Raw genomic sequence first — 17,247 nt, forward strand, 5'->3', positions numbered from 1 at the left:
TTCAACAAGGAAGAAGGACGAGACTGTAACATTCACCATCTGTAACGAAATGCCACAAGTCCACAACTAAACTCTTGAAAAAGGAAGAAGGACGAGATTGTGACATTCACCATCTGAAACTAAATACCATAAGTCCACAACCAAACTCTTCAACAAGGAAGAAGGACGAGATTGTAACATTCACCATCTGTAACAAAATGCCATAAGTCTACAACAAAACTCTTGAAAAAGGAAGAAGGACGAGATTGTGACATTCACCATCTGAAACTAAATGCCATAAGTCCAAAACCAAACTCTTCAACAAGGAAGAAGGACGAGATTGTAACATTTACCATCTGTAACTAAATGCCATAAGTCCACAACCAACCTCTCCAAAGAGGAAGAGAGACGAGACTGTAACATTCACCATCTGAATGGGAGCTACATCATCTTTCTCATCAATAATTTACTTTACATAGCAGTAAAAGCTAAACTAGAAATACCAAGTATAAAATCTGAGGGAAAAAGTGGTGCCAAATTTTCTTTCTATACAATTTCTCACTACTCTTTCCCTCAATGTGATGAGTGTAGTCTACCAGTTGTTTGTAAAAATTTACAGGAGAACAACAGGTGACTTCAAAATTGTACCTACAAAATTATGGTGCCGCTCGTGGCTTCGAAACTGCTGAACGCAGAATGTTGAAAAGTAGATTTGAGGGCTCGGCAAACAAGACCCTAGTCGGATGTGCGAATCTGAATGCGTTGGTAATTGTGCCACATAATACTAATAATAATAAAATGGTGGGCATCAGGTGAAGTTGTGTAATCAGGCTTGAATGAATTTTCCTCAATCTGCCTCTTTCTTCAGGTTTATACCAAACCTAAATGCAGTTACTCTTCATAGTCGCGGAAATCTTCATAAGGCGAGGTTTCACTTGAAGAATCACTTTCATATATTGCGGTCTCCATAGGAGAAGAAGGAAGTGAATCTTTTTGTTGAATAGAACCTGTCAGAAGACAATAGTTAGTAATGACAACAATGTATTTTTATCATGTATGCTCAGCAGAATGATGTGCTGCAGTTAATTTTAGCAAGACCGGGAATTTAATTTAAAGGCCTATTAGTGTATAACTGTCATTAGCAGTTCTGTAGGTTCTCCACTTTTGTCAGTCTCTCACCATTTACCATAATATGCGAAATATGAAGAGTTGGAAAATAAATAACTAAATACTATATGCTTTCATAACAAATCCATTTTATTTTGACAGTGGTAAAACAATTAAATAAATATATATATATATATATATATATATATATATATATATATATATATATATATATATATATATATATATATATATATATATATGCTCATAATGAAGTATATTATGGCGCGTTCTATTCAACTGATTTTCACTTATTTTTCCTGAACTTATCTTATCTGAGCTTATCTAAACTTATTAGAACTTATCAAAACTTATTTTAGTTATAAATTGTACTTGGTCAACCATTATTTTTCCTGAACTTTTCTTATCAGAACTTAAGTGAACTTATTTTTCCTGAAATTAGTGGAAATAAGGTGAACAGAACAAAGCCTTAGCTTGAAATGAAGTGTTTTTATTCTCAAGGTTCTAAAAATAGATTGTATGAAATGAAAAGAATAAGCCTCAAGCATGTAACAATTCTCCACATATGAGGGTGCATAGCTTTAGAGATGAGTGGACCAACCTTTTCTTGAGCGGAACTTCTTAGTATGTCGCCTAATCAGCTTCTTAGCTTTTGTTATTGTTAGTTGCCTTGCAAAAGGCGAGAACTCTGTATCACTTTCACTCCATTCTCCATTATATTCGTTATCTGCATCGCCCCTCATGGTGCGTAGCACAAATTTTGTTGCTTTCCGACGCTGAGTATTAAATAAGCCCTTTATAGAGGTAACAAAACCATCACCTGCTCCATCTGCAGGAAGCTTCGGAAAGGCCACTGGATACTGGTCAGATTTACCTGTCTGACCACCATCACTGTCACTGAGGTTAAGATCATCAGGGATGCTAGGTCCAGCAATTTCCCTGTGGCTTTGTGCCTTGTCTTTGAACTTTTTTCCCTGCAAAGTGGAGAAACATTAAAATCAATCGTGGCAAAGACAAAGCCCAACTATTTCAAGTTTACAAGTCAGTAGGTTAGCCAGTCAGAAAAGCACCTAGAAATGGGCAATCTTTGAGGGCTGCTCAAGAAGATAGGTTGTACTTCCTCTGTGTCATTAAAACTATTACGGTTTCCTTTTTCTGTTTTTAGACAGATGACCCACATTCCAATACAATACATTACTCCCTCCGTTTTATAATACTTGTAACAGTTGAATGGGAACGTTGTTTTAGGAGGAGAATTGAATATACAAGGCCATGTAACTAAAGATGCAGGTATTGCTGGTGTCTTTCGAGATAATGCAAGCAACTGGATTCTACTACGTAGGTTATAAGAGAAAGAAGAAGGCTGAGAGTGTGTTGATGAGTGAGATTATGGACGGTCTTCAGGTCATTGTTGACAAAGGGTGGCAGAGCATCAATGTGCATTCTGATTCACAGTTGGCGGTACAACAAATCCTTGTAGAACCGCAGGTAAGAGATGCTAATTTCTTACTGCACTTACAATGCAAGGGGCTCATGTCGAAGGTTACTAACATTCAGGTTCAATTCTGCCCGAGAAGCACCAATCTAGTTGCGGACTATATTGTGAAGACCTGTAGGGCGAAGGATATCTACTGTAATAGCTTATTTGTGAACCCTCTAGATTTTATTTTGAGTCCAGATGCAACTGTGTTTGAGTTGATTCAGGAGGATAAACCTCCCTGACTTGTGCTATTCGTTTTTAAAAAGAAAATAGACAGTGGGTCCTTTACTTTTGCTGGTGTGAGGGAGGTGTTCGGGTGGTAGCATTTTTTTTTTAATTATTGTTGCACAATTTACCAATATCTGTGGGGGCCATTGATGAGGGAGAAATAATAAAAATAACTATGGTCCGTTACAAAAAGTAGAAGTGTTGCAACTTGCAGGTATTCAGGAACAGCCGAAAAAAGCAAGTGTTGCAAGTATTTTGGAACGGAGGGAGTATTATTCTTTGCTTACTACATTCCAGTATTCCACTACTTATATTACTTTATTATTTATTCCTAAAACATTCTACTAATTATTTTATTAATTATTTCTTAGAATATTGCACTCTTCTCTCTTACTTTCCAGTCATTATCTAGGTTCTTGTGAAAAGGAAAAGTGTAACCATTAAATTGAAACGGAGGTAGTACGTTTCGTTTAAGCCCGCTAAACATAGAGCAGGCTGAGATGAGTTTCAAAATCATCCTCATGAAGCACGGTAGGACAAGCCCTTATTAGTAGCATGTAAAGCTTGTATAATCCCACATGTTTAGAGGACAACCAGTGACATATATGATGCGACCATTACCAAGAGGGGTTAGAGGGCTTATAACTAAGAAATGGACACAAGCTATATGAGTCTGATGTTACCTGCATTCCAGTCACTGACTTCAAAACTCCCCAAATGATATGTTTCTTTACTCTTGAAAAGAGTCTCCTCCAAGTTCCAGTGAATTCAACACGGTGAAATTGATCCATGAGTAATCTTAAATCACTCACAGCAAATCTTGACCCCTCATAAGTGACCAGTAGCTCAACCTACACATAAATTACGATGCGTCTACTCAGGAGACCTGCAAAATTTTCTTAAGAAAAGTCCCCAAAAAATAAACCAACTGACCTGACTTATCTTTATATTGTGAAATTCCATCAATTTTCGGGGCCTGGATCTTTTATCATCATTACCAGACTTCCCTACCTTCTTTTCTTCATGAGATGCACGACCCTGTTTAATTTGTTTTGGGTCTTTTGCTTTACCTTTAGAAGAGTCATCTTGTTGCTCGCTTACAGCTAGAGAACCACTTTTGGAGTTAGATGTGCTTGAAGAATGAAGTTGTAATATGAGCTCATCAGCAACAGATTCTGCAATGTTTTCTTCCCACGTTTTGTCGAAAGAAGAGGTTCTCCTCAGCTCTGATTTGTTCTGTTTTGATGTCTGTGTATAAAGCCAAGAAATGCCAGTATTTGATTAAACTTGCCATATGTTAAAACACTCGTGAATGTTCTTCCAAGATTAACTTCACCAAGGAATACAAATAAAAATATTTCTCATTACAGAAAATGGACATTTAGATCCAATAACAAGAACTTACCAGGGAGGTGTCAGTATGAGTGCTTCCAGATGTTGAGGGTACTCCAGAGGCACTTATCCTAGAGGAACTTTCAGACTCCTTAGACACAGAAGATACAGAACCTTCCTGTGCAGAGGAACCCTTTTTCACTCGTTTTAAACCAGCAGTAGTCGAAACCTTCCAAACTTCCTGCATGGCATAATCCGATAAGTTGCAATCAGAATGATCTCATCAATATCCAGAGACGGAGACATAATTTTTTATCTTTCCCTCCTTCTGTGCAATAAGTAACACCCATTCTTGTCTAGAAAATATTCCTACATCATTTGTCATATTTCTACAAACTGGTGGATCTACACTGTAACCCGGGGAGTACATTCTAACCGCAAAAATAAAATGAAAATTGTATTGGTAAAGAATTTGGTAACAAATAACATTCGTAGTTATAGTATCACAGACACAAGGGTGCCACTATGAAAAGGGGATTAAAATGAAAAGCTTGCAGGCATTGCGCAGGAGATTAGTGTCCATATAGGCATATACTACTTCAAGCGATTATTTTCACTAACCTATTTTTGGCTTTTTTCAAGAATCAATTATTGTCCTTTGTTTTAATATTATTATTTTAACAAATCAGTTTTTCACTTCAATTGTACTACACCTTTAAAATAAAGTGTCAATCATACTAAGGAAATATAAGTTCCTTCAATTTGGTCAAAGAAAAAAAAAACATCTTTACTTTCACCAAATATGTTTTTTTTTTTGTTAACTGTCATGGTAAATTAAATGCAAAGTATAAAATAAAATATTTACTTACTACTACTTTGTGCTGTCTACAACCAACATAGGATCAAGACCAAAGAGGGAATGTCTTCACCGAAAATCTGAACTTATGTGCCATCAATAACCCAAATTAATTTCCCCTTACTAATCTTGTATGTTTTGAAGGGTTATAAGTGTACATAAAGTGTTGTTTACTACTTTGCTATCGTTTGTAGATGTCTACGTGCTACCCCTAACTTGAAATTACGGGTCCGCCTGAGTGCATATAGACAAATCTTTTAAGAGGGTGTTTGGTGGATGGTATTCAAGTCTCCATCAGCATGAGAGCATTACAGGAGTACAGGAACATAAGTGCTGTAGACTAACCTGCCGCCGCTGTGAATCTTGCTCTTCTTCTGGGAAAAGATACTCCCACATCATTCTGTACATTGTCTCTGTCAAATGTATTTTTAGGGGATAAATCTCTACCTACAACACATAGAACAAGTAAGGTCAGTATTAGAAGGTAAGCACTGTACGGTCAAATATGAAGAATTTGAGATGGATGAAAGTAGCTCTCTCAATAGTAGAAGCATAACATCGGGGATAATATAATGTTAAATATATATATAAGAACACTCGTTTGAAAGCTCAATCAGGCCAGCCAACCTTATACAGGGTTCAAAGATTAAACAGTTTGCTAGCACCACTCTACTGAAAATTGCTGTAGTCCACTTGAACATAAAGGTGATAAAAAGTAGGTCTCTATCTAATGTCCTAAACAAGTCTTCATCTGCCTATATTTACGAATATTTTATCATATATGTATCCTCAGGTCAACCAAGGATGATGCATTAATAGAACATTAAGCCATTATAGTGAATGACAACAGAATGGCAGCAGTTAAGTAGTATTTTGTGTAGATTCCGAGATAACAGTTAATTGGTATTCTGTTAGTGATTCTCTAAAATAAATAGTGCAGTAGTCAAGGCAATACCATGCACAATGTAACAAAAACAATACATGAATTAACGGTACTGGTCGTCAGAGTAATTACTATTAGCTAGATCTGATTGTTCAATGTCATTGGCAACACTTTGCAGCCAAAATAACTACACTTTACAGCCTGAACAAGTTTTTCCAAGTCTACCTTACTTCTTTTATCCCTCAAACCCCCCCTATTCTTGTTCACTTCCAGCTATAATTTATAATTCAGTGCTAGTAGGTACTAGGTATAGATTCAATTTTCTTGTAGACCCCACTGTAATTTTTAACTTCTAGCTCATATCCGTGCCAAGGATATATGGGAATGCAACTAAGCGCTAGGTCCAAAAATCACAAGCAACCAAACGAGGTTGTGGCAATAATGTGTATTAGCCAAGATAATGTTTATCAAAAGTCATAGATATGCCCCTGGGACACTATTCATGCAATGTTTTACATGTAAGAAACACAAAATAAATACTGTACTTCTCTGACAAACCCAGAAAGAACTTAAGAGAACTGTCAAAAGAAGAGAGGATACATTTAAGTACCTGAAAAAGTTGAAGTGTAGAGTTTCCATCCTTGGGAGACCCTTGCTTAGCATCTACTCGAAGCATAACTTTTCTGCAGCATCAACAATAAACAAGTATGCAAAATGTCAATAGACTAGAAACTAGCGATGAGCAAATAAAATCAGCGCCAAAAAAATCCTCCAAAAGAAGATGTGTGAAAAGAGTACATCCAACTGCACTCCATCCTCAGAGAAATAAGAAACTAGAAAAAACAGAACGTCTTGAGTTGCAAAACCCTCAGATTGCAGCATAATTAGCTGAACTTAGTTTTAAGGCCCAACCGCCCAAAAGCCCGAAGGCAAAGAGCTCCGTCTAACTCTAATAAAAGAGGACCAAGAGGTTCAGTAAAATATTTGCTACAAGCTTACATGCATACCCTGATGAAGGACAATGAAGTGCCCACTTGGAGCTTTATGAATTATGATACATCAGATACACACTCAATCAAATCGGTGGTGAATAGTAAGCAACAGAAAATTTTCCATTCTAATCTACTATCAAAACACTGGTTCTTGAACAAGCATCCCTTACTTCCTTAATCTCTTGGGTCATCCAGAACTTAAAATTGATCTTATCCAAAATCATCTAACTTGAACCGAACACGGCAAATCTGTTTGACAAGTCTATTTATAACCATTCAAACCTTTTTCTTGCAAAACAAGCCATTGGTTTAAAACATTGTAGCTTACGGTTGTTAATTCCAATCCTATGGAGGCAGAATCCAGACTCCAAAAGGTTAGGGAAATACTGCTTAGCTCGTAAGCACGATCTTCTGATTTTTTTAATGATCTCAAAAGGTTTATTTTAATAACTTTTTTAGTACCAGTTCATAAGTTCTTTTCTTTATTACCTTTTTATAACTGTTAGGAAAGGGGGGAGTGGTGGATGGGGTTCTTACTACAAGTATCAGGGAAAGAGAAGCTGTAGAAACTTGTGCATCAGAAAATTTGACAGGAACTCAGAGGGTGCAGGTGTTTTATTAAAGGAAGGAAAAACAAAGGAACTTTTAAAAGTTAAGGCTGCAGACAGTATGGTTTGTGAGTGTTGTTTATACTCAGCGAGATTTTTGCACTTAGTCTCAGACTATATTCGTAAAAAAAAAATCAAATGGGTACAGAAAAATGATCTCGTAAATGGTCGATGCTTGAAAATAAGAAATCTTCAAGGCACACGAACCTAGGGTCAACTATAGCAGTACTATCAGGCGCAGAATTATTGACATGGATGGAGCTATAAGTCTTGATCACCTTTTCATGCAATCTAAAGTCAGTTCATTACTAATTCTTTTGCCCTGATTTTGTACTGGTTCACTCAATCACAAGGTTTAAAATCAAAAGAAACAGGCTTGGATGAATATGCGTGAGAAATCTTCACCGGATATTGTACAGAATAATAATTGCAGCAAAGTTGCTTTTAGGGTATTTTGGTATTTACTACCTTAAAAATACACCACTTTTATATTAACTACCTTATGAAAAGTTTATTGTAATTTACAACTTAAAGTATGTTTTTGTTTGGAATCACTACCCTTTACGTTTTGTTCATTTTAAAATTAAGATACTTCTTTCGTTTTTTAATCGTTTTAAGTGATTCAAAACTCATTCTTTTCCTTTTTCTGTAAGGATTTCATAGAAAACGACATTTCAAAACAACCTTTTTGATACTTCACAATTATTTTAAAAGTTCACAATTATTTTTTTAATTCGTTTGATCATTTACAAAATTTCAAAAGCACGATTTCTATGGAATTATTACACATAAAGGTGGATAATGGGCTTTGAATCACTTAAAGCGATTAACAAACTAAAGTGATATTTTAAAATGAAAAACCGTAAAGTGGTAGTGATTTCAAAACAAAAATATACTTTAAGGTGGTAAATAATAATAATATTTTCATAAGGTAGTTACTACAAAAGTGGTGTATTTTTAAGGTAATAAATACCAAAACATCCTTACTTTTATAAAAGGAGTAAAAAATAATTAAATCTGCATGCTTCGTTAGGGAAATCATTCAACCACTTTGCTGCTGAAGGAGTGAAAAAGGACCATAACATTCAGAAATTTGCAGGTCAAGCTAGGTTTGTCTGCTAGCTACAAAAATTTTCTTAAACCTTTTTCTAGTTATATCTCATTTTGTGGTTTGTATAAGGTCTTGATGACCAATAGACCCATCAATTTAACACAACTGATGCAACCCCTCATCAATTTCAGCAGTATCTAAAAAATAGAAATGTCAGACACAGAATGATAGTAAATGTAAGCAAAAATAGACATGGTCCTACGAAGATGCTTACTTTCCCCACTCGGGAGGAGGATTCCAAGCTGATAAAAGCATATCAGACTTTGCATTAGGCAAGCAGTTTTTTACAACTAAATACTTTGTTGTAAATCTAGCCACGCCAACATCTTTGTAGTCCCTGTAAAAGTCATATTTCTGCAAGCAGAAGTAAGAAATTCATCAGAAAGCCTCCAATGACGTTCATGGCGGAACATGTGTGACATACCCCTTCCAACCAGATGCATGCAAAAACATGCCTGGAGATTAGGGAAATCCAGGGCCTGGATTTAAAAGCCGTTTCTTACTTACTATACAAAAGTATTTACTCACCATTTCGTTTATCCCCGCTTCAGCAAATACTTTACCATCAACTAACATGCTCCAAACTACTTCCTTAATTTCCACAAAGATGCCCATGGCATAAGAGGGACTTTTATTCTTCTCCTTTTCCATCAATCTTAACTCAGCTGCTTTTTGCAAGGCAACCCTTAATGATGCTGATGCATCTTTTCTTAACTTGCGCACATTCCCAAGCTCGTTCTTCAGCCTTTGAACCTAGCCAGGAAACCAGACATAATTGAAAAGAAAATAAGTACAGTTAAGAATCATTTGACTATTTCTTACAAGCATATCTTTTGAAATTATATGCTACCACAAAATAGAATAAATCAGTTGGATAGACCGAGAGGTAGACTCTGTAATATTCCATATACTATGAAGGTATAGAGGAAAAAGAGAAAGAGACACATTCCTCCTAGGTTAGGTACCAACATGGCTATTCTTACAGAAAACAAAGACTTAATTCATTTTTGCTGTTCCATTCTTTTTTACTGTTGGGGGGTCAACGAAAGACATGCTTGAAATTATACATCATAACTAAAACAGAAGCATCAATTCAGGAAAAGCTGTTCATTTTATCGTTATCTCTTTTGCAGATAAAATCATGTATGTCAATACAAAGAGTCTTGGCATCAACCAAGTGAATCCTAAATCAAGGAAATGATCCATTAAAATATTCATTTATTCTTTCTTATTCGAACTAGCATTTCAATAATCATCATTCATCCAAGCACCTGAAGTTGTATGTCCGAAAAGTTGGTTTTATAAAAAAAATATAAACCTACAGACCAGGCAAGCACCAACCTTAAACCCGAATCCACGCGGTCTAAAGAACTTTCTATATTTCATTTCAAAGGCCCCTATTTCATTTTCTTCCCCATTCATATATATCCATTACATATAGCATCAATCAATGTCCATCATCTCTACCAAAAAAATTATTGTGAGGAGCACTGCTCCAACCATAATGTTCAGCAGGGGCAGTAGACTTTAATACGAAGTAATAGAAGTATAGGAAATGACAAGATAGGGATAGAAGATATGGGAGTAGAGAAAAGGAGACCATTGAAAGACATCTTCTTGGTCAAATTCACAAGTCACTTAACATTTGAGCACATGACATGGAATGAAATAGGATAGTGGTACAAAATGAGAGAAAGGGAAATCTATTTCTCCATAAAGAGCACACCTAAATGGAGTTGATTATGTTTTACTGAGACTTCTTCGTCATAAGATAAATTAAATACAAAGCTAAATCCAGGGGGTTAAATTTTCAGATTTACTGCATACTTCAACCTAGAATTTTCTCCAAGAAATAAATTTTTACTATCTGGAACTATATTGGTCTCAACTTCAATACAACTGATAACATAAAGGCATTCAACCACTTTCACCCACATTAAGAATTCAGCTGAAATTACATAGTTGTTAATTGATATTTAATGTTGATGTGGTAGCACAAAATAACCAACAATCTAACAATAATATTATTGAGTGCTCCCTCCGTTCCACATTAGGTTATATACTTCTCATCATAGATATCCGAAATGCTTATTAAATTTTTGTTCAAATAAACTCTCTTATCCTTTCTCTCCAACCCCACACTTTTTCTTACTATTTCTCCAGCCAACAATTTTACTTACTTTTTCCCTCTCCAACCCCCATACCTTCTCTAACATATCTCTCTCGAATCCCACATTTTCTCTTAATTTTCTGTCTTTCCGCTAATCTTTATGCCAAATCCAACTACGCAATTTAATAGGACGTAAGAAGTAACATTTAATGTTTATTGGTTTCACTACTTATATTTTGAAACAAAGAAGCTTTAGCTAAAATGCTTTGTATTTTAAACATGGAATAGGTGATGTGCATAGGGGAAGAATTCCTTATTGCACTAAGAAACAGAACATCTAGGTAGCATCAGTAAATAACTTAATATTATAGTAGAGCTAGTTGAAGGTATTTGGTAACGCACCAAAGTGGATTTTCCACCAGATATCATCCACAACTCGCCTTCTTTTTCTGGAACAAGTTTTCCAGAAGTATCATTACCAAGTGATAATTTCACTATGTCATCAAGAAGCATCTTTTGGTCACGCTCTTTATGTTCAAGCTTGATTCTAGCAAGCTCTACTTCTTCAACGCCATCTGGGACCACTTCATCTGCCTCTTCTTCAACATCATCGTCATCTTCAGAAGGAAACGTTAGACTACTCTTCCTGGGCCTGTATCAGAGTAAACCTTATCTAGCAACATTTACAAAGGACATATGTGCGTAAAAATAACACTCTTCACAGATATAAAAAGGTTTGATACATTTTCCATTCTTTCTGCAGACAACCAGATATCCAGGAGTTTCTCCCTGGAGCAACAAACAGTAATCCAAGAAACAAGAAACCATCTAAACAAAGAAACAGCAAACAGTACAGAAAGTAGTTTTTACTGCAGCCATTAGGTCTGTGATGTGAACCCAAATATGGACCAATCTCAACCAGGATTGATAAATAAATAATTAAAGTCAACACAGTAATATATCAAGCCCGCGTATTCTCAAAATTGTTCTCTCTATGTAATCTTTTGACAGATTAAATCAAACAATACCTCATAAGAATTCTCCTCGGTTAAAGGTTTGGGACAAAAGAAATGTGGATCTCCAAAGTCTAACTAATAGAGTGGGTACAGAAAAAGGTGATTTTGGCTGCTGATGAGTGGCCATTGGTTTCTCAAGTATCTGCCTGCAACAACTGGCAACCAGGAGTGGCCATCATTAAATAAATATTTTATTTCCATTTTTTCTGTTAGTATTTCTAAATTTCATTGTATCATGTCAATTGGAAGACACTTAATATTTTGTATTCCTTTCCATTTCCTTCTTCCAAAGACCTGTAACTTAAGGACAACATTTATAGTATGGCCTTGGACCTCGGAAATATGTTAAAATCTAATCCTATCTACCCCAAAAATTCTCCACATCAAACATGCAATCTGAATTTACATATAAGTGATCTGTGTCCCACATAAGAACCAGATTCCCTGTATAATGACATCATCTTCTCAAACCTGCACCATAACCCAGTTAACCAATGGTGAGAGTCGAAACTCAGATACTTCCACAGAGGAGAGAGATAAACATAAGACAAACCCAGATCTTCCAAAGGGCCAACAACCTCATCCGTTCTGCCTTGCTCAACATTGTCGCGGCATTGAAGAAACAAACTACTACAATATCATTTCTCCATAAAATTTTACTTCCCGGGAAGTACGTGATTTAACTTTTGACAAATGCCTCATAACCTATTATTGACTTGTTACTTGTTACAAAGCAAAGGGCCAGTTTCCTTTTAAATCAAGGATCTATTAGAAACAACCTCTTTGGTATTGTAGGGTAGGGCCAACAGAGACGCCTTGCAATGACCTCCTATTTTGTACTCTTCCCAAGCCCCGAGGGAGGCCTTATAATCCATGGGGTAACTGTTCGGTCCTCTTTTAGTAGCATCACAATTTAGAAAAAAATTGCTGGGAAGTCCTTACGTTACCTTTTGAATCAAGAATCTACTTGGAAATAGCCTCTTTGCCCTAGCCCCAGGGGAAACTCTGTAATTAATGGGGTAACTATATGGTATTCTCTTTTAGTAACATCACAATTTTAAATAATTGGTTGGGAAGTCCCAACGTTTACTGGAAAGGTGGGATAAGCACGGATATGCAGCAACTTTCTAATGCAAAGGGATGAAAAGGTGATTTTTCACTTTTTTAAAAAAAGAGATTATTTAGGGCATTTGGACTGATTAATTTGAAAAAAAAGAGAAAATAGTGCCAATTTGGACTGATTAATTTGAAAAATAATTTTCAAGCAACAAGTAGGAAACTATTGCATACTTGGGAGGTCTTGCGAAGAGAAGGTTGGTCAGCACATCTAACATGACTTGGAACTGCCGAGAAGTCATAGTTGCTTTAATGCTTTGTGAATTGAAACTCAGTTCTTTAAGAGGCTTCACCTGCAATAACACCATAGAGAGAGAATGTAAAGCAATCATATGTCTGCATCTTGCCAAGACAGCTGAAATCACATCATAATACTTCCATGTCAACGACAAAGTAGAATAGTTTGGAATACATATGATGTTTTTCATCCAGAAAAAGCATGTACCTTTCCACCTTTTTGCCTAGTATAACGGAAATACATGTTACAGGGCATAAATACTCTTTCCAGTAAAGCACCAGTACGTTTGACTTCAGGAGACCTTCCACGGATTTTTGGAAGCCACTGCAGCCCTGCTCCAGGATCAACATCAGTTGGGGCAACATGAGCCTGTACATGATCCAACAGTGCAGACAACTCCGTACGTTTCCTTGTCATTTCAGGTCCAGACTCGGACATTGGTATGCTTTCTGAACCAAGTGCTTGTTCAATAATCTCAGTATCAACTTCATGGAATGAACGTGCTATGACACGGCCAGCTTTAGCAGCAAGCAGAAATCTACCCTGGTAGAACATAAGGACAAATATCAAAAGGCAATAGCAGAATCCATACCCAACTCCGAGTGTCGAAGATCTTACACGGGTACTTGAGGTAAAATGAAAGTCTAAGTAACAAAGCTGCCAATTGTCATCATAGACTACAATCAAAAGATTTGCTCCAAACTAAATGCAATCAAGAAAACTGACACCTCATCTTTTGTTGGTTACACTGCTATCATGACCTATTAAGATGAAAACAATTTTATTTGGAGAGTTCTCTGCAACCCTCTTCTTTTCTTCACAATCACCCACAGGGCCACAGGCAGCATAATTATACTTTAAATAACAAACCCGCTACGAAACAACGACACCTTAACCCCAATAGGATAGGGTTTGCTGCATGAACCAAATATGTGGACACCAACAAAGATCCTCTTCCTGCATTAACTTCTACCAAGTGCCATATACTCGTGTAAGTGCAGTAAACCCAATTTCTATATATCATTCTTAACTCCCTCCTTCCAAGTCAACTTTCCCCTCCTTCGGCTTCTCCTGAAATCCAAATAATCCCAAATTGCCAACTCTGAACTCTCCACTTTCCTTGCAACAAAACCGGCCCTCCCTACGGCATATTTAAACCAATCACTTGAAAAGAATTGTTGTCACTCTTATTAACAAGAAATCCTTACAGCATATTTAAACCAATCACTTGAAAAGAATTGTTGTCACACTTATTAACAAGAAATCCTTACAGCATATTAAACCAATCACTTGAAAAAAGAAATGTAATACTCCAGGAGCCTGCATTAGCTCAATTAAATAATTGACAATAATTTCTCCAGGAAAATATATCAATAGACCTGATAATCATGTTAGGCATTCCTGTTCCTGTAATTTATGTTTAAGCATCACTGTCATCAACACCAATTCACTTCCTTCGGGGTCAATGAAAAAAAGGGGAAACATGCATGGATTTCTATTGAAGTTACTAGACCTAATTCACATTCAAGCCCCCACTTTAGAATTCAGGAGGTGATATATTATATGATTGTGGCAAAATCACAAACTACTTCTAATTATAAAAAAGGAATTTTTGGTATTTACTACCTTAAAAATACACCACTTTTGTATTTACTATCTTATGAAATTTATATTTTAAATTACTACCTTAAAGTTCCAATTTTTTTGTATTTACTACCACTTTACAGTTTTCTCATTTTAAAATTGAGATATCTCTTTTGTCTCTTACAATGTATAAAAAGCTCAAGGCGCAACAAGGCGATTTGGGGTTCCCAGCGCCTTAGGCGCGCCTCATTGAAGTGAGGCGCCCTAATAAAAAGTAAAAAAAAAAGTGAAAAAATGGTGTGTGCCTTGGTAGGTGCGCCTTTTTTGCACCTTTTTGCGCCTCAAAGTGCGTCTTTTTGCGCCTTAGGTGCGCCTCATCGAAATCGCCTCGCCTAGACAATAAAAGGCGCTGGCTCCAATCGCCTTGCGCCTCAGAGCCTAGGCGCGCCTTAAGCGCGCCTTTTTATACACTGGTCTCTTAATCATTTTAAGTGATTCAAAACTCATTCTTCCCATTTATGTGTAAGGATTCCATAGAGATATTGCTTTTAACATTTTGTAAAAGGTAAAACGTATTAAATATTATTTGTAAAATTTTAAAATATTTATGAATTATCAAACGAATTGTTTTGAAATGTCGTTCTCAATGAAATCCCTATAGAAAAAGGAAAATAATGAACTTTGAATCACTTTAAACAATTAAGAAACGAAAGAGATATCTTAATTTTAAAATGAGAAAATTGTAAAGTGGTAGTAAATAAATAAAAGAATTGGAATTTTAAGGTAGTAATTTAAAATAAAATTTCATAAGTTAGTAAATACAAAAGTGGTGTATTTTTAAGGTAGTAAATACCAAAATTTCCTTATGAAAATAAACTATCTGTAAGCTAAAAAAAATAGAGGGGAGGGGGGAAGCAAAAACTTGAATCTCCTCAGATAGATAAACTTCATGAGCAACTCAAGTGCTTAACCTATCTAACACTAAATACAAGAAAAAAATCAGTCATCACTCGCTAAATAAGAAATATAAAATTACTCCACAGAGGAGGCGTGATACACCGTTGGGGGACAGCGGATTTTCGTCCCCATACCCACCAAAAAAAAAAGTAAAAGAAAAGAAATTGGAAATGATGGCCCACCCCTTAAATGAATGGGTAAAAGTGTTGCTAACTTGCTATATACTGTCATCGGTTATATAAGTATTGCCATTGTTGTATTAAAGTCTGTCATAATCACCCAAAAGAAGGAAATGAAATGAAATAGAAAAAGTAAAGGAACCACTTAAATGAATGGGTAAAAGTGTTACATGTATATTGTCATCGTTTGTATAAATATTGTCATTGTTGTATTAAAATACTGTCATTGTTGTATTAATTACTGTCATTGTTGCCGATACTTAGTACTTTGTTTGACTTTTCAACACATTGAGCGAAAAAACTATTTTACCCCTGGGTATGGGCGAAAATTCCGTTGTCCTGTCCCCCAGCGGTGTATCACGCCTCCTCCACAGACTTTGAAACACATAAAAAGTTTAGAAATGAAGCTTCTTTAGTATTCAATATTATTGTATGTAGCACAAAATTTTAGGTCACAACAACACAGGAATTTAGTGCTAAAAATCTGAAACTTCCACTCAGATTGTTAAGATGCTGAAGGACAGGTTTAGCAATATGGCTCTTCTGAACCATAAAGAGCCACAAAAGCTGGGGTTCCATTATTAAGTATTCAGCATGTTTTGATTTAGTGGGTAATTTAGCTTGTGTTGCCATTTTTCCGAAGCCTGCTCTAGTTGGTCATTTTTTTTTTGTCAGGTTAAGATGGAGTCAAGATGGAAGATGGCCATCAGGGTCCCTCATATCCTGAAGCCTATGCGCATTTCAGCTTTAAAAAATGACAATTCACTCTGGTGATCGCAGAGCTGTATTCAGTTACTTATGGGGTAATGAGATTATTTCAACACCCCCCCTCCCCCAACACACACACACACACAAGAGAAGAAAAATCCACCAACTGCAGTCAATTATCTGAGGAGTAGAGGGAACAAACACTAGCCAACAAAAACAAAATGACACAGACTATGACCAGAAAATCCAAAAATTTGAGACACCTACAATCCATGTGAAAACAAGGTAACAAGCCGACAGGTTGATCTACTAAAATAGCAGTGAAATGTAACACACACACATGTCAGGGAAAGCTGCCTACAAAAGGCTTTACATGCATTGAACCAATGTCTGAAAATGCTCAAGAACTTACATTGGCTTCTTCTGAATGAAGATTAAACTGTGGCTCAACAACATTGATCATAAAATCAATGGTACCCCCCTCTTTTGAGTCAGTTATATTTATACTGTTTCCTGGTGACAAAAAAAAGGAGTATTTGTTATTAAACAAATAAAATGATAAATGGAATAGTCACAAGAGAGGTATATAGCTTTCTTTAATCCTTTCTTTTATGAGCCTTATCGGAAAGGATACATATAAGATATTGCTCAAAATCAGTGCAATTACTATAATTTATTTCGATTGAAAAAATTTAGCTGCATCCAAAAACAGATCAATGGTTACCAAACTAAGAACTGAAAG

The 17,247-nt window shown here is 36.0% G+C and overlaps 1 protein-coding gene across 1 annotated transcript in view; it reads right to left on the reverse strand.

Moving 5' to 3' along the window:
* Nucleotides 1-296: 296 nt before the first annotated feature.
* LOC110793545 (protein SABRE) overlaps nt 297-17,247 on the reverse strand; it is a 37,337-nt gene continuing 20,386 nt past the window's right edge. The window contains exons 11-23 of the mRNA XM_021998459.2: nt 16,918-17,018; nt 13,285-13,620; nt 13,014-13,132; nt 11,110-11,359; nt 9,126-9,350; nt 8,812-8,951; nt 6,497-6,569; nt 5,349-5,450; nt 4,221-4,388; nt 3,749-4,063; nt 3,499-3,666; nt 1,709-2,081; nt 297-986 (exon numbers count right to left, since the gene is read on the reverse strand). Coding sequence (XP_021854151.1) covers nt 871-986; nt 1,709-2,081; nt 3,499-3,666; nt 3,749-4,063; nt 4,221-4,388; nt 5,349-5,450; nt 6,497-6,569; nt 8,812-8,951; nt 9,126-9,350; nt 11,110-11,359; nt 13,014-13,132; nt 13,285-13,620; nt 16,918-17,018 — 2,486 coding nt within the window. The 3' untranslated portion in view covers nt 297-870. The remainder of the gene's footprint in view (nt 987-1,708; nt 2,082-3,498; nt 3,667-3,748; nt 4,064-4,220; nt 4,389-5,348; nt 5,451-6,496; nt 6,570-8,811; nt 8,952-9,125; nt 9,351-11,109; nt 11,360-13,013; nt 13,133-13,284; nt 13,621-16,917; nt 17,019-17,247) is intronic.

The sequence above is a fragment of the Spinacia oleracea genome, chromosome 2 (genome assembly GCF_020520425.1).
Source record: "Spinacia oleracea cultivar Varoflay chromosome 2, BTI_SOV_V1, whole genome shotgun sequence".
Taxonomy (NCBI): domain Eukaryota; kingdom Viridiplantae; phylum Streptophyta; class Magnoliopsida; order Caryophyllales; family Amaranthaceae; genus Spinacia; species Spinacia oleracea.